Here is an 18,873-nt window from a genome sequence, read left to right as displayed (position 1 = left end):
CATATTGTGTATGAAGGGTGTGGATAAGCAAATACAAATCAAGTGAAAAATTGATGAAGTGAGGAAGATATAAGCACGGACTCTCGAAATACCGATCATGATGATATGATAAGTGGACGACAACAATAGGTTGAATGGAAAAAGGACAAGTACCAAATGAATTCTTGGTGAAGGTATGATATATTTGATATTTAATTCCAATATTATAATTCAATTATTTCATACTATATATACCTGATATGCTATATGTTATGAATTAATTCATAATATATATAGTTGATATGTGATATGAAATGAATTGATTATTATTAAGTATTATATTATGAATAAAATTAAGTATTGTGTTATCTTAATTTTATTATTGAAAATATAAAATAAAGAGTTATGTTATAATCATTTATGTTGTTGTTAGTAATATGCATGAGTTCAATTACTAAACATCAAACTAATGTTATCATTCTTATTTTATATCTCTATGCAAGCATTTGCCTTGATCTTTTCCTCCGAGAATGTTATTTGCAGGAAGAGGGAATTTAAGATTAAAAGGGAGCCTGACATTTCATTAGATGCGACCTTGGAAAGAGAGGAAGAAGACTGTGAATGCTATTTAGTTAACCTCCATTATCTTGGTCTTATCGATTGAGAGGGAGTAAACCATATTGATATGGATTCCCTAGTGATCTATAAATTGCGACAATCATGAGGACTGTGGTTCATAAATTGTGACAATGTTATTTTAATGGGCCTACTCTTGTGTACATCATGAGGAAGTGACAACTTCTAAATTATCATCACTTGTATTTGGGAGAAGTTGTTGTAAGGTGACGATCTTACAATCAACTTGTATTATAAGATCTAATAAATTGAGTAAATGGTGAATGTCTTGTATCTCAACATTTTGGGAGGCCATTACTCTTAGAGTACTTGGTGAATATCATTGATATTCTGGGAGGCCAATACTCTTGATATCAAATGTGATATCTAAATGTTTCGAGTAAGTGGTGAATATTATTGATATTTTGGGAGGCCAATACTCTTGATATCAAATGTGATATCTAAATGTTTTAAGTAAGTGGTGAATATCATTAAAATTCTGGGAGGCCAATAATCTTGGTATCAAATGTGATATCAAATGTGATATCAAACCTTAATGAGTACTTGGTGAATATCGAATATCGATATTTTGGGAGACCAATACTCTTGATATCAAATTTGATATCATACCTTGTTTTTGAGTACTTGATGAATATCGCATGTTGATATTCTGGGAGATCAAGACTCTTAATATCAAATGTGATATCTTACCCTAAGTTTGAGTAATTGATGAATATCATATGTTGATATTCTGGAGATCAATACTCTTGATATCGTATGCGATATTAAATTGTGGAAAACTTCTGAGATATCCTTATATTACCAATGGTGTAATATTTGTTTTGTGTTTATCCTCCCTTGCTAAGAGGGAGTGTTAATGTTTGGTAGTTTCTGTCGGATAACTCTCTGGATATACATGTAATTATATATGAGATATAATTCTATGTGAGAAATATATATATATGTATATATATATATATAAAAGTTTATATAATTTAATGATTTGATTATTGAATAAACATGTCTATTCAATAACCTATGCTCAATATTAATGAGAGGATGTTGCATATGAAAAACATATACCTTGAACAGGCAATGCTATTACATATTGCAGCAATCCAATAAACTAACACTTCTCACAATGCTGGCATCCACGATAGCTCCAATTACTGAAAAAAGGATACTATCTACAAAAACCACAATTTTTTCTGTTTTAGAGATTTTCCTGTGCTGTAATTATTTCTTTGTGACAATTGTACAATTAATAATTCAGTTCATGTTGAAAACATGCTTCACAACAACCAGACAGAAAATCTCTGACAGAGAGTAACACCATCCCCAATAAAATTACATATCGATAATGTCTCAAGCTTAACTAGATATCAAATTTAAATATATACAAGAGCCACTTCAGAGCATTCAAAAATTTATGGCAAAGTAAATATTTGGAGTATAATTGAAACAAGCTACAAGGTAGAATATTTTTAGGTAATATTTAAAAAGTGAAAACAGAGATTGAAACAGGAACCTATTGCCAAAGCAGGAATTTTGTGCAGAAATGCTAACGTTGACAGTTTTAACATTATGCCTCGATTTCGCACCTTCTGGAAGCATAAAATACCCCTGAAAACAAAAATAGATAAAAATCTATTAAATCCTGTCAATCTGCAACAAATTTCTCTCTAACTGCATGAAAGAATAGAACTATAAATTATGCTGCACAAGACAGGAGAAAAATAAATACAAATATATTCTTCACATTCTCCAAAACTTAAAAACTCATTAAGTATCCCTGCATAGTTGTTGGAATATTTCAAGATTTCATAAACGAATTATAATTTATATTTAATTATTCCATGTATTATAGAGAGAAGTACATAAAGGATTCTGCCATAATGTAATGCTCAGATAAAACTGGATGATAATGTCTTTGTCTATACACGAACAAAGAATTAATCAGATCTTCCCATTGGATAACATGATTTCAAAGCATTTTATAAAAATAGCTTTTATGTCTCTGTCATAAAATGTGTAACTTGTCTTGACTCTCAATAGAAATTCACAATATGTAATATTTGAACTTAATGTACAGGCCGATCTAGCAATAAAACTAATCCTGCTCTTGAAAAGCAGAAAGCAACAGAAACGTACTGCTAATATATCATGCAGAAACAAACTGCTAATATATCTTACAGCTTGAGGATGTTGTAAAGTTTCCAAAAGAATCTCAATGTCACTCGCCTCCTGATACTAATGTCCTCAATGATATCTTTTGGTTCTCTTAAAATAGTGGTTTGGGAACTAACTTGATGCCCTAGATTATGCATGCTCATTTTATCGAAATAGTTATTTATGGAATTTCATGCCCTAGAAATTTAAAGTAGTTTTATTGAAAACAGTGGTTTTAATCATCTAATGCCTTAGATGTTAAGCACATGTTTTATTAAAACAGTGGTTTATTTATTTTATGCCCAAGATGGTCTTTACTTGCTTTATTAGAACAGCGGTTTCTAGTAAGGTTATGTTTGATGTTGTAACTACCTCTCAGATTATTTTGTAGTTATCATAATTATTGATATTCGTTTATAGAATGTAATCACTTTTCGATAATGACGGACCAACTACATTTCTTGTTCGAGTGGGTGCAAGAGACTCATCCTTTGAGAAAGTAGGGAAAACATCACCAAGAGTGGATGTATATCTGATCATGAATGTCAGGCCGCTTGAACTCTGTGGGGTAAGTTTTATACATTAGGTATAGCCATTGACCTTATTTGGGTGTAGGAGACAACCTTATTAGAGTTTGACAATAGTTGCCTATGCTAGACCTTGCTGATAGGACCTTGCACTTAACAGTGGTCAGCCTTGTACTATTCACATTGGATGATTATGAATCCCTTTTGCGTTGCTTTATTTTATTTTATTTCACTGGAAATTTTAATTATGTGTATAAGTTTAAGATGATAAATGTAATATATATGTATGATTCTAAGTATAAATATAATTAGGGGGCTGTCAAAATATGACCCACAAAAATATATGTAATACAATAGATATGTATATATAATAATTTATTACCATATATGGCGCGAATCTATATATATCAAGGTTGCATGCAGATGGGGGTACTGGTACGAGTGCAAATATTTCTCAAAATAGGGGACAGGGATACTTGGGTACGCCAAACATTTTTTTAAATAGAATTTAATATTTATAGAAAATCTAAAAACATGAGTCATGACAATGGTTTTTCAAAACAAGAACAGTGATAGAATTTGCAGATGTAATGTATTGTTCTCAGTTTCAGATTTGCAATATGTTTGTAATAATAATATATGATAAATGTTTACATGCATAACAGAGAAGGCAAACTTTGAACATGAACAAGAAGATGATAAATCATATAACAATAACAAGTTGCAAATGATAACTTCTATCTTGAACAGTGATAAAGTTTACTGCTAATTAATATTTAATCAACGTTCCAAATCGATTACGTATCAAATTAAGATTGATAAACAACAAGTTGATATGCAAACAAAAAACCAAAACAAAAATCAGAAATCTTAACCAACATCCTTAGCTATGATACTCTCCGTTGACAACCCAGTACTTGGGGTAGGTGTACCTAGTACTTGGGTACGTGGGTACATGTCCCAAGGGTGTGGGTACGTGTAACCATGCAACCTAGATATATGTAAAGATACTCGTATCAATTTAAAAACAAGTATACGTTTGCTCCTGGATTCGTATTTAATTAATTGACCTATTTATTATTTATGATTTCTTTATCATGTTAGATTTTAAGCCTTATGCCTTCAGTAATTGAAAGAATTCTTGATAACTACATTAATGGGGAATTTACTAATTAAATTACAGTACTTAATTTATTAAAAACTAATAATAAATAACTATATAAACACTAAACTATTAATAAACTCAAGTTATTCCCTTGTCTTGGATGAAGGATAAAATGCTCTAATAATAAACTTCTTTCTTTTCTAAAGCTTGATTATCCTCTAAATAGGGTTGAAGTTAATTTAAACTTATTAAACTAAGCCACTATGAAAGGGAATAAAGGGTTTTTCATATGCAAGAGTTCTAAATTGTTGTCCTCTTCCATTGAGCTGGTAGCATAAATGTGTTATTGCAGAAACAAGGGGATTGAGTAGAATATTTAAAGAGAAATCTGTTTGACTGACTCTTTAAAATTGTGACAGCAACCCTTGTCATTTCCTTGCAGACTACTTCAACTTTGTGAAGAGTATCACAAATATGGAAAGATAAAAACTAGTTGAATACCTATGTTATTCAAGACTCGACTCATATTAAATTAACTTTCAAATCTGAGAGGCGTCTTGTTGAAAATTAAAATAAAACTTGACATAAAACTTTGTTATTGTTTCATATGCTTTGGCTTAAATTCTTAAACCCCTGCTGCTGCTAATAAGAAAATATGTATAGGCTCATTCTTTTAAATAAATATCTCAGAGAAGACTTCTGAGTACGAAGAAATATGTTATGTGCCTCTTATATATAAATCTTTTATTACATTGACTACATTATAACTGTTATATCAGATCTGATATAACAGATATAATGGAGATAAATGATTGTATATCAGATCTAATAGTTATTATAATGGAAATTACAATGGTAGTGCAAAGAGAATGACTAATGAGTGTGGTTGATATATATGACTATAATTAGAAGTTTCTTTAACTGTCATTTATAATCTAACAAACCACAGATTTGGGTATGATCAGATTTTATCATCAACACCTTACATGTCTTTTATAATGTACTTAACCCTTGAACCAGGCGTTCATGGAAAAAGTATAACCATTATGAATTGAACTTTGGATCAGAATTATGCCAATAATGCCTTAGGAACTATTTCAGCTCATAGGAAATGTTGTAACAGTTGAATTCTTGGTTGGAAGCAGTGTTTTATACTAAATCTATGTCACACTTTTACTAAGTTGTTAGTATTAACTTGGGCCTCTTTCAGCCTTAAGAAGGAGAAACCTAGATTGACCTTGTAATTAGGGTGGAATCCTATTGGCTCCAGTGTCACCAATGCTGATAAGCAAGGAAAGGATACCCTATGGCTTAAGCCCAAGCATAAACGGGAAAAGAATTTTTCCTACTCCACTGTGAGCTGTGAATCCAACCTAATTAGGGTAAGTAATTGACTGCGTGAATAGTCACTCTTGCACTAGTATTAGTGGGAGTCAATTGTTTGGTACCAGATACCCAATTGAGTCAAAGGTCATAATAGTTAGAGGTGCCTATAGTGTGCAACCAGCTCATTGTATAGAACCCAATCACCAGAACACCCCTGTAAAGGGTCTAGCCAACTTCAAGTAGGAAGTGGGCAAGGGAGATCAGTATAATCAATAGATCGGTGGTAAAAATGCCCTGGTGATGGTTTACTCCCAGATTACATGGGAGCTAAAGGGGAATAGAATGGAAAATCATGCTATTGGAAGTAGTAAAAATCCCCAAACCCTATCCAGATACTCTGTCATATCCATTTAATTTATGTATCACAGTTAGTTTCATTTATGTTCTTCAATTCTTTATTTTATTTCTGTCCTTTCAGTTAAGACTCGTTATATTCATAGTTCTTTTTTATAAAAGAATTGTACTGTTGTTATTTAAATATTTCAATTGAAATTAGTAAATGTTGTTTAGTTCTTGTTTATGCACTTCAGTTTCTTGTAAAATACTGTTATTTTGTTTCTGCTTGTTACACCCAAATTCATTACTTTCCATGTCTCAGGCAGGAAGAAGGCATGGACAAAAATGCCAAATTTTTATACACTGCCACTTATCGACTGGGAATGTTATTTTACTATGATTTTGGAGCACAGACAAGCTACCAAAGAGACAGAATTGTGGAACAATGTAAGTGTTGTACATTTTGCATGTGCCATGTCCATTATGTTCAGCAAGACGCTGGCTACAGAAGAATACGGACTAAGTGGCCCTTATGCAGGGATAGCAGACATGGGCCTCCAGAAAAAGCTTCAAGTGGTGTTATGGGTGGTTTCTTCAGACAAAAGTTTTTAATCCATTGTAGTATTAGTAGTTTCCTATACTGATGCGCTTATAAATGCTCAAACATGGTTTAGAAAGAATCATAAGGGAAAAATAAAAGTATCTTCTTGTATTGTGAATGCTTTAATTGATAGTACAAATACTATTTTGCAGGGCTGTTTCCCAAAAGAGCTTCCCCATGTAAAATCTCATATTATACTGCAAGTATAGCATTATGTCTTTCTACTGCATTTAAGACCCTGTTAGAATTACTCTCATTAGGATTTGTTACTAGAATTTATTTACAACGAATTATCTCAATTTTTGAATGGAAGGATCTGTACCTCAACAATGCTACATGAGACACACAGAAATAGTCCAACATCCACCGGTCAATTTAGGGAAAAGCAATTCAAAAAGTGGGTAATAATGACATGGTGTTAGAAAATATCATCAATGACCAGAAAATAATAATGTTAATCTTGAAGTAACTAAGAATTTGAGGGTTAAAAACCTAATAAATTAAAGTGTCCATATCAAATTACTTATCCAACATAAATTAATTTTGGGTTGAAAGCGCCTATTATCCAAGCCTTTCAACAAACTATTAAAGCAGTATTATAATCAAGGTTGTACAGGGATGAGGGTACGTGGGTACTTAGGGTACCAGTACTGGTGCGTGCACCGCTATTTTTCAAAACAGGGATGGGGTACTTGGGTACATCAAATTCGTTTTTGATATAATTTCATATTTATAGAAAATCAGAAAATATGAGTCATGACAACGGTTTTGCAAAACAAGAACAGTGATAAAGTTTACTGTTAATCAGTATGGTATCAAGATTTCAAACAGGTTATGTATTGAATTAAGCTTGATAAAAGACAAGCTAATATACACAAAAAAATGAGAGAAAATCAAAAATCTTAATCAAGGTCCTTAGCTATGATTATCTCCACTGAGTACCCAGAACTCTGGGTACTTGTACTTGGTGCATTGGTGCGCATCCCAGGGATGTAGGTACACGTACCCATGCAACCTAGATTGTTATATTTAGAAAAATGGTCATGTAACTTTCTTTTAAATCACACAATCTTTAGTAGCTTTCTATTCTTTAAGTTGTTTAGTTAGTTTGATAACTTCCAATTTTATCTTCAGCTCTGAATCATTTCCATTATGGAAAGATCTTCTTGAAATTGCTTATTTAAGGGGTATTTCTCTCCTTTGTTAAATATTAAATATTAGTCAATTATTGTACCAGCCCATATGAAAGTTTTTGGCGAACTTTTAAATTTGTAGTTGCAATACCTGGAATTTTTTTTCAGAAGTTTTTAAACGATTTTTAATGAAAATTTGTGAGCGATTCTAGAAATTTTAGAAGATTTTTCTACCAATTTTTCATAAAATCGAAGTTTTGAAAACAGAAAATTTTCAGGACAAAGGTTTTTGGAAAATCAAAGTTTCTGTAGATTTGAGTAGAGGATTTTGGCAGTGTTTATTTCTGCTTTCTGTGCAATTGTTTCTCTGGCATTCTTTTTTTCCTACTAGCGTCTGCAAGTGCTGCAACTGATATATTTTTGCACAACCCACAAAACCTTTTCCAGTACCATATAGCTTCTTTATGTGGCACCCATGGAATTCCTGGGTTTTTTGGAACCCGCAAAGAAGGTTTTTGGCAAATAGGGATTTTTTAAACCCGTGTTTTCTGTATGAGAGCCGCAACAAAGACAACATTTTCTGCACATATGACAAATATTTGTGCCTGTGAACCTCTGTTCATGATTTCTCCTTGCAATTTTAGGTTTGTTGGATCTTTCTGAACAGCACCTATGGTTTTTGGCCCATGAATTGCACAATTCCCAAAAAAGACGTTGGGATTTTTCTAGGGATTGTATGTTTTTCCCCAAAAATTGAGGGTCTTCCTTTTTTTCCTAAAAAACAATGATTTTTTATTTTTGGCAATTTTATAGAGGAAAATCTTGGGGTATTTAACCATATGAGTTTTAGTGTGATTACTCGTGTGTTTTTACAGTTCTCCACAAAACGAAAGTTTTTGCCATTATTTTCACAAAACCATGTCACATCAAGGGTTTGCCAAAATTTCTGAAAAACCATGGTGTTTTAGAGCAGCTTCTTTCGACAATTTTTAGCAAAATTGCAGTTTCATTTTTGTCTCAAGATAGCAAGAGGGAAAGCTTTGTTACCCAACATCATAATGGAAGCAACCAGTGAATGCTCACTTTTTTGAGTCTTGGGATCTTGTATTGTCTTAGGTCTACAAAGAGTTCATCCATTGGTACTTTTACGAATGTGTTGATGCTATAGCTTTGGGAGCTATCTTTCTTTCCTAAATTTGAAATATATAAATAACCTGTTTTTTATTTAAGACAACAAAGGGTCCTCACTTTGAAGGGAAAAGACATTGAAGAGAGGACATTAAAGAGTCAAGACAATGTAGGGTCAAAACAAGTTTATATACATCTAAGTGATATATTTGTGACGGGTTTTCTCTCTCAAGTTGCAGGGTTTTCTCAAGATAATTTGTTGTGTCTTATTGTGCATTATTTTGTTTCATTGTTTAATTTCATTTCTGGTATTAAGACTTCAACATGGTATCAAAGCAGGTTTAAGCGAAAGCAGAATAGAAATGAAATTAGAGTGGATTTGAATTATGAGTTCTTCCTGCCTTTAAATTTGTGATTCCGCGGGAGATTTTGTTACATATGATTTGGCATTGGATATCAGACTGGTGCATGTTTTAGAGGACTAGTGGGAAGGCTGGCTATAACTGGGGAATAAAATATAAATACCAATGTAGATGTAATTGAGTTTATTATGAAATCAAGTATGTTAATGTAATAGCCTTGACTCAACACAAAAATCAATGGGAAACTATGTATGTAAAAAGCCCATGAATGGGAATGGATATAGCTTGGCTTGATGAAGATTTGAAGAACAAGAATGGAAGAATGGAATATCTCCTCCTTAGAATCCAAACTCCACTCCCATCTCAATGGAAGAAATTTGATGAAAGAAGGAAGAAATGCAAGAAATGCTTGAAGAATACCAAATGATGCTTAGTTGTGTGCTTAATATGGTGTCTCCTTATGTATTAATGATGTGTGTATATAATATAAATATGAAATGCCCAAGCCCCTTTAAATAGTCACTTTAGGCATGAAAACAAAGAGAGACAACTAGAGCACCAAATTAAAAAAAATTAAACATATGAGGAAATCTCACTTTTGAGATTAAAAAATGGCTTTGCTATAGTGAGGTTATCATGGGGAGAGATAATCTTGGGGTCTTAGGGATGGTGCATAAATAATCATAAAATGATTAATGTGTCAAAAAAGGTCTTACAATAGCACTTATCAGAGCCATGTCTAGAAATTAGTAATTACCTAGAGAATTGGTAAAGAATGGAAAAGAAAGGGGCCAAAATGACACTAAGGAAGGCTAAAAGGTGTCAAAATAAGTGCTTCCATTTTAAGATGGTACAATATCAAGATATATACTAAACATCCTTTGTCATTTTCCCAAAGTTATCACCAAAATAGAGGCCATGCACGACATTTCTAATAATACCCGTTCAACTCATGTTATCCTACTTCATTCATCCATACTAGAAACTCAAATCTACAAAATATTAAAATCCATGATCACAACAAACAATCTTATCTATCATACAAACTGAACAACTCACATGAAAAAAATTACGCAATCAACTAGTTATAAAAAAATGAAGAATCCTATAAAATAAATGATATTTTAATAATTATTAGATATTAAAAAACAGCTTTGCTTGCGAATGCATTCACGAAATTCGAAATTCACATTGAGCAGGCTGCCCTACACAAAGGAGAGGGCAGCGGATTTCTTCCAAAAAATGAAATATACAATTCAAATTAAGAACTCTTTCAACACATTAGATCCGGAAGATTATTCAAACAAATCTCAAGGATGCACTCCCATAAAGATCTCTGCAAATACCCTAGTTAGGCATTCTACCAAAATAAGCAATGACGGGTGCAATTCTGTCAGACATTGCAAACAAAGGAATTTTAAACAACCTCCTCGCAAAAGCGAAATGCAAGGTAAAGGGACTCCCCATCCCTCTTGCCTGTTGGGATCCTATTTTCACAAGACAAAATATTTCAAGTCCCAATGGAATTTGGAGGTCTACCACAAAAACCTATCAATCAAAAGTAATGCTCCTAGACAGGAGGTGCCTAGGAACATATCTCAAAGTGATCTTCGACGATATTTTACCTCAAATTCTCATCCAGTAGCCAATTACCCTGAACAAGTCAAGGAATATGATTATCTAGTCCTAAGCAATTAGACAACTGAAAGATTATAGCATGAAAATTACGACTTTGGACTAGTGGCATTTGGCAAGGTAGCTTATTTTCTGAATTAGATTTGGCATCATGGTTGTCAACACATTACAAAGCAAAGGTAAGTACCACTAAACTTCAAAATGGATTTTTCTTTTTGTTGAATGCGTGAACAAACAAAGTTAAAGACAACTTTTAATCAAGGTTACCCTTGTCTGTCAAAGGCTTCTCTATTTCCTTTTTCTAATGGAGTATAGCCTTTGATCTATCTATAACTCCCATAGAATCTTCTTTTTGCAGCATAGAATTTTCAAATTTTCTTTATGAATTAATGAATGTAGACATTCATAAAAAAATTGAGATTTCTTGGGCGGATTTAAGGGCTTACCAAAAAACTTCCTTAGTTCCAATTGTATGAGGATTTTGGAGATTTCCCCACCAAGAAAAAGCTCAAACTGATCAAAATCATCACTAATAACTTGATTTTTAATCTAACCCCTATTTTCTTTAGAGGAACTATTGGTTCACATATCGCTTTTATTGATCCTGAACTAAGAAATTTTATCTTGTAGAGAATAGCTCTATTGATTCAGACAATTAAGGTATGATTCAGACAATTAAGGTAGGATTCAGGTTTTCAAAAAAGGAGGTTTTAGCTTTGATAATATCTCTCCTTCGAATGTAGATAGGAAATGTTGCCTTCACCCTTCCCCAATTTCAGCTCTGTATTCCCCTGTTTTGGAAGCTAGACCCCTTTCAGATCAATCATCATCCTTGGGTAAGGAACATTCCCATTTGGCATCAGACCATCAGATTTATGATCAAACGATGGTTGTGTTGGTTCCCAAAACTCCAGATTGGAAATCCAAGAGCCTACCACTTCTCCGATAGGATTCCACAATCAGTTCTGGCCAACGAACAAGAATCACCTTGATTCCCCTGCACTTCAAGCTCCGCTACACCAAGGCAGGCAGAACTTCTCCTCGAACCGGATTACTTGGTTCACAACTTTTCTAAAGCGAATTCGAGCTTTGGAGTTTTTTGGCTAGCAAAGTCCTTGAACTTGATCAAAATAGGATTGAATGTTGAACATTTGAAATAATTGAATGAATTGTATAATGTTTGTCAATAATGAATTTGATGCTTGTAGGAAGAATGGAAAGATTTTATGACTTCGATAATAGAAAGACCAGTGCCTCTGCTCATTCAGGCAATAGAGTCAACTTCAGTGAAGATTTTCACGTACAACTTTATAATATTCTATGCACTTATACTACTAACAATTAAATAATCAAGATGCGATAAATCAAATATATATGCAATCTTAAATTAGTCCAAATTGAACTTTAACTCCTCTGATAGGGAGACAAACTAGACACAGATACAAAAACAATTTGATATTTCACAATATCTGTGATGACCGAGTTTAAGATGCCATAGTTGACCTCGTCCACTTATCTGACATGAATTATTTACAGAATTTTAAAAAATAATTATAAAGGATGAATCAACTAAAGTTTAATTCTCCATGTCTTCAAAAATAAAAAATAGGCAATAAATGAATTACATTATAAAGTCATTTTATTCTCCTCATTCCTCCTTGCAAAATAAAATGTAAAATGCTTCTTCTTTGGACTATGAATGTTCGAATATGTCTTGTTGTCCTTACATATGTTATATTCATATCTTGTGTATTCTAAATTTGTGACTTTTGACAAATGAAAAGTCATATTTTTTGGAAATAAATTTCACCCCTTAATCCTAATCACATCCCTTTACTTAAATAATTTTCCTCTAACATAATCGTATCTTTTTATGAAGAAATTATCCATTTTATTTTAGTGGCACTATTATGCTTTGGGCCAATTATTATTTCCTCCATCTAAGGCTTTGTAATTCAAAGACTCCCTAAACGGCATATTATTTTCTCCATAAGCTGCGTATAAATCTAGTGACTTCTCCTTTTGAAGGTCTGGTAACAAAGGAAGCGTTTGTCTTCATTAATATTGATTCATCGGCATAATACTGACCAAGCAAGGAATCCATGGCAGAAAATGGTAGCCGACTGGGAAAGTATTTATACTTCTCTTCCAACGAATATCCTTGAACTTTTGTCGCCCTCTCTCTGTTCGCAACAATCTGTCTTCAACCTTCTTGGCTCTATGCGTGTGGTGTGCGGTGTAAAAGGTCATCTCCAATATATACAAACTCCACCACGTTCGCCCAAGCATAGCATAGTTCTTTGATAATAATTGATGCATATGAACTTTTGATGTCATCCATGTTTGTACCGTAAACTCCAAATTTTTGGTCTTTTGACATTATTGGATTTTGTGTAAAGAATGTGTTGATTATATGACCTGAAAACATGAATTCCTATTGTCGTGTTTATGTATCCTCCAACTTCTCGAACATCTACTTGGAAAAAGATTTTTGTGAATCTCCAGTAAACACCAACAGTCATTCTGAAATTGATTGTTCGAAAATCCAATGGATAAGAGACCGTAGCAGAAGGGCCATGTATTTCTTTATCATCACGTGGCATGTAGTATTCATTGGGTGTTATTTTTCGCATATAAATCACACACGTTGTTTGACAATATCTGCTAGCAACAGTAAATCTCCACCATGGTTAATATTAAGTATTTGCTCTTTCCAGTATGTAATCAAAGGCATTTTTTCCTATCAAAAATACATCTTGGAACAATAATCACCATCGAATCTTTTCTCAATATGTATTCCATTCCCTTGCTGTGTGCCATGGAAAGATTCCTCTTCTGCATATGATATTTTCTCATCTTAATAACTTAGTTGAATCTTTTAGACTCCATAATACTTCACGATGTTGATACTCCATATCTCATTGATGGCACATGCTTTGAATCCCATAATGCAAAAAGAGGGAAGTTAGCAGCTTTACTTCCGAAATCGATTCCACAAACCCCAGACAGCCCAAGGGAGGGAGAACAAAGTCTGATGCCGACTGAAATCCCTGAAACAATTAAGCGGTTTCATAATATTAGAGATATTAACGGTAAAGGGAAGATAGATAATTCTCAGGTAATAGACACAGTGGAGGATGGGCTGCCAAATAATTACAGCCCCACAAGGACACCTATGACGTGGTATCCAAACATCTTTGTGAACGATTTGGTAGCTATGAAGGAAAGGGTGTGGGCACTTGAAGAGAGGAGCCAAATAGAAAGTATCACAATGAAAAGAGTTACTAAGGATAACTGGAAGCTGGCAGCAGAGGTCAAGTCACTTAGAGAACAAATTCAAAAATTGCAATTTAATATGGAAAAAAGAGAGTATGAATTAATATTGTTAAAGAAAAAAGTAGGAGAAAAGAGGACAGCAGCAAGTACTACAGGAGAAGGAGAGGCTACGGAATGAGACAAAAACCCGCAAATGAAAAATATACAAGATGCCATGGCCGGAAATAAAAGAGAATCAACTCAGAGAACAAATCAAAGAAGTTAGATCATGGGCTAACATAGTAAAGGGGCCAGAAAACACTCCTATTGACAACATAGAAAAACAAGTTCGGAGATAGATTAGAGAGGAAAAAGAAAGAAATGAGAAAGCAGCAAATATTGTCATCAAAGGGCTACGAGACTATGGAGAACAAGAGAAAACAACGGATTTAGTTAAAGACTTCTTTAAAGACCAATTAGACTGGCATGGAACAACCATACAAGCACAAAGAATCGGAAAATGGATTAGAGGAGGCAAAGACAGACATGTTAGAGTGACAACAAGGAAAACAGGGGATAAAAACAACATTTTCAGCAAGAGGAAGTTTCTTAGAGGCACACACATATATCTTGATGATGACCTCACTGTAACTCAGCAAGAAGAAAGGAGGAAGGAATGGGAAAAAGTGAAAACAGCAAGAGAAAACGGCAAGTGGGCGTGGCTACAAAATGCCAAAGCCCAAATCAGCAACAAAATCACACGTAATAAATAGGAACTCGGGCCCACCCAGGAACATTTAACTATAGTTAGTTGGAACTGTAGAGGTTATTCTTGGAGAAGAGGACATGGGTTAGGGCCGATAGCTAAAGATAATGACATCATTATGCTTACCGAGACTCATGAACATGATGGATGTAGGGTTCCAGATTTTGAAGGGTATGAGAAGGTATCACTATGGAATGAGAAGATAGATAATGGTAAGGGGCATGGAGGCATCACCGTTCTAATAAAAGAAACTTGGAGCAGATTTGTAAACTTAGAGAAAGAAGATGTAAACAAGCAGTATATTTGGATAAAAATAACAAAGAATCGAATTTCTACAAGGGTGGTTGTCTGTTACTTCGCCCCAAAAGGCTCAAAAATGTATAAAAAACATAGATTGGATCGAGAAGACCCATTCGCTGCACTCAAAAAAGACATAGCGGCCTTTAGCTCTTTAGGGGAAATAATGATAATAGGGGATTTCAATGCTAGAACAAAAAACAACCAAACTCTCAATCTTAAGGAGAGTTACAATGAAAGCAGAGACCCAGTTTGGCTCGAAGAAGAAGGGACACAAAAATGGGAAAGATCTTCACAGGATAGCATGGGAAAGATTAATCATTTTGGTGTGGAATTACTAGGTTTATGCTGCCTACATAATATGGTCATATGCAATGGTATGGAAAAGTGGCCTAAATCAGGTGGAATCACATGCAAAAGATACAATGGACAAAGTGTTGTTGATTATGTAATATGCTCGCAAGACTATGTCGCAAAGATAATTAACTTTGAGATAGAAGATTGCCCCATGGAGCTAAAATCTGATCATAACCCCATCTTGATAAGGGTGGCCACTCATTTTAAAGATCAACATATTGTCCCAAAACCTTTACAGAAGAGGAAGATGATTCCGATCGGCAAAGTTTTAATGACACAAGAAAACTATGGATACTTTCCAAGACTCTTTTGCGGTTGTCTAGGGTTCCAGGAAACCATCCCGAGTCTGATAAAAAACATTTCATGGACAAGGATAATCTTGTTCTTACTATAATTAAAGCACTGGAGGAGTGTAAAAGATCTAGGGCCACAAGAGAAGCCAAGAACACTTTTCTGGCCAATCCGTGGTTTGATGAGGAGTGCAAAATGGAAAAAAGGAATTGGAAAAAGAACATGAACAGCGAAAGTAGAAAGGAGTATGATCAGCTGATTAAAAAGAAAGAAGAGTATGTGAACAAGAGAAGAATCGAGTTGATTAATCTTGGTAAAAACAGCCCCAGAAAGTTTTGGAAAGAGCTTCAGCAGAGAAAAACTCAGATAGAGAACAACATAACAGGAACCAAATGGCTGGAATATGCCAAGACTCTCTACGAGTGTGATCTAGGAGAACGTAGAACCATGGAAACAGAGACTACAAGGGAGTTATTCAGCGAAAAGGATATTATTCAAGGCATAAGGAGGTTAGTTGTTGGTAAAGCACAAGATATAGATGGACTACAAGCTGAATACTTAAAATGGGGTGCTGAAACCCTCACACCACACATCACTAAGATTTTCAACAGTGTCAATAAAGATGGCTTCCCAATAAAATGGACAACAAGTGTGGTGATCCCACTCCACAAAAATGGAGATATAAACAATCCTTCTAATTACCAAACCATCATGATCAATCCGCTATTTAGCAAGTTATTTGGCAGCTTGGTAGAACAAAAAATCAGCAACTGGGCTGAAGCAGAAGGCAAACGTGCAAAAGGACAAGCAGGCTTTAGACCAAAACACTCTACTATAGATCACGGCATCACTCTCAGACACTTGATAGAGAAAGTTTGGGACATTCCGAGGAACGAGGCTTTTTGTTGTTTCGTGGACTTTAAAAAAGCATTCGACACAGTGCCATGTAATAAATTATGGGATAGAATGGAAGAGTTGGAAGTTCCTAAAGAACTTAGGTCAGCGGTTTATAGATTATATGAGCAGGTCAAAGCTAAAATCAGAACGACAGAAGGGCTATCAAAAGATTTTGACAGCAACATTGGGGTTAAGCAAGGGTGTCCGCTATCTCCAACATTATTCGGGCTCTATATTGACAAGTTAGAAGAGTGGATAAGCAAGACCAATGGTGAAGGGGTGTAGCTGGCCCACTTTGTGATAAGATTGCTCTTATATGCAGATGATCTCATAATTCTTCCTAGAACAGCTAAAGGTTTGAAGGAGCACTTCAAAGCACTAGAAAAAAAATTTCATTAAGTAGGAATGCAAGTTAACACTAGCAAAACCAAAATTATGATCTTCTCACTGAAGAAGAATAGGGGCATACAAGACGAGTTTCTGTTTGAAAATAGCCCCCTTGAGCTTGTGGAAGAGTACAAATACTCGGGCATCGATTTTCATAACAAACTCAATTGGGATACTTGTAGATCAAAAAGGATCCAAGGGGGCTGGAAGGCGTTATATTCTTTACAAAACAAGTGCAGGAACGCAGAATTATGGGATTGGACGACCATGAAAACTCTTTTTGGTTTGTTGGTCACTACGGTTATTCTATACGGATGTGAAGTGTGGGGCGGTACTATGTCCGAACAGAAATGGCGGCAAGTAAAAAGAATTCAAAAACACTTCATCACATGCAATCTTAAAGTCAAGACCATCGTTCTGTATGAGATCCTTTTAGCGGAGGTGGGTTCCTTTCCATTAGAAGCCATCGCATTGGTCCAGATGCTAAGCTATTTAAAAAAAATCCAAAGTTTGGAAACACATCGTAGGCCCAAGTTGGTCATAGAGGAAAAACTTGTGAGGCGGAAAAGCACATGAATGAAGCAAAATAACAAATGGATGCGAAAATGGGATATCAACATCCAAACTTGCCCGGATAACATTAAAGAAATAAAGAAGTTTGTCAATGAAAATTTCCGCAATATTCTATGGACAAGACACATAGGGCGGAAAAAATCTTATTACATTAGAGAATTTAATCCCACTTCTAGTCATGATGAAAAGGCCTATATAAGAGCACCTATTAACTGGAAAGCAAAAATGTTGATGGCACAACTTAGAACTACTTCACATCAGTTGCAATGTGAAACTGGTAGATGGCAAGTTCCAAAGGAAGAGTGGGCAGACAAAACATGTTTATTTTGTAATATGGGAACAGTTGAGACAGAGCAGCACTTTGTCAAGGAGTGCCTGGCTTACAATGACATCAGATCTGGTTATACAAAAATACTACAGAACAAGGACTTCAACTATTTATTCGAGGAAGATCAAGTGAAGAGAACAGTGGATTTGATTATCAAACTTCAGAGAAGGAGAGACAAGTTAACCAAAACTTTGCAACTAACTAGTTCCGCTCCTGACTCGGGAGGGTCACTGAATGGGTCTCATAGACTACTTTAGTCTCGTGGACGTCATTAAAATCTATCATATCATATCATATCAATCCTTTCTTGCTCCAGATTTTATATCTGATGTGTCATGTTTGCTTCCAGATTACTCCAGTTCATATGATAGATTTTTTTCACATTCATCATATGCAAACCTCAATAGAGAAGCGCCTTTGATTATAAGGAGAGCAGAGTGAAATCTTTTCTATGAAATAGGTTTATGTATACCAAGATATGCTTTGACAATCCTTCATCAATCTCCAAACTTATTTCCTAAATGGAGACTCTAAAATTAGAGTTCCATCAGGTTGTAAACCTCTATCCAAAGGTGAATGATGTGGATTCGATCTTCGTTCCAGCTACCGATAAGGTCGAAAAGGATTCAAAGGTTAAACGTTTTATTGATGTTGTTCCCCTTAGTACGAATCAAAAATTTAGAAGTACGAATGGTATAAACAACTTCATTAACAAAGTATAAGGTAATATGTCAACCCTAAATAATCTATTGAAAGACTTAATGCTTACACATGAGGAAATATGTGAAGAACTTCCTCTTGGCATC

General features: G+C 34.4%; 1 protein-coding gene across 4 annotated transcripts in view; it reads right to left on the bottom strand.

The window, feature by feature from the left end:
- The window catches only part of LOC149529005 (S3 self-incompatibility locus-linked pollen protein), a 218,960-nt gene that overhangs the window by 34,952 nt on the left and 165,135 nt on the right, over positions 1 to 18,873 (bottom strand). For all 4 annotated transcript variants that reach the window (XM_089808971.1, XM_089808972.1, XM_089808973.1 and 1 more), the window contains one exon: positions 2,123 to 2,217. In XM_089808971.1, the coding sequence (XP_089665097.1) occupies positions 2,123 to 2,217 (95 nt within the window). The remainder of the gene's footprint in view (positions 1 to 2,122; positions 2,218 to 18,873) is intronic.

Source organism: Cupressus sempervirens, chromosome 11, assembly GCF_028749045.1.
Source record: "Cupressus sempervirens isolate cs-2001-9-10 chromosome 11, ASM2874904v1, whole genome shotgun sequence".
NCBI lineage: Eukaryota > Viridiplantae > Streptophyta > Pinopsida > Cupressales > Cupressaceae > Cupressus > Cupressus sempervirens.
The sequence above is the reverse complement of the archived record's forward strand: the minus strand, read 5'-3'. Positions and strand labels throughout refer to the sequence as shown.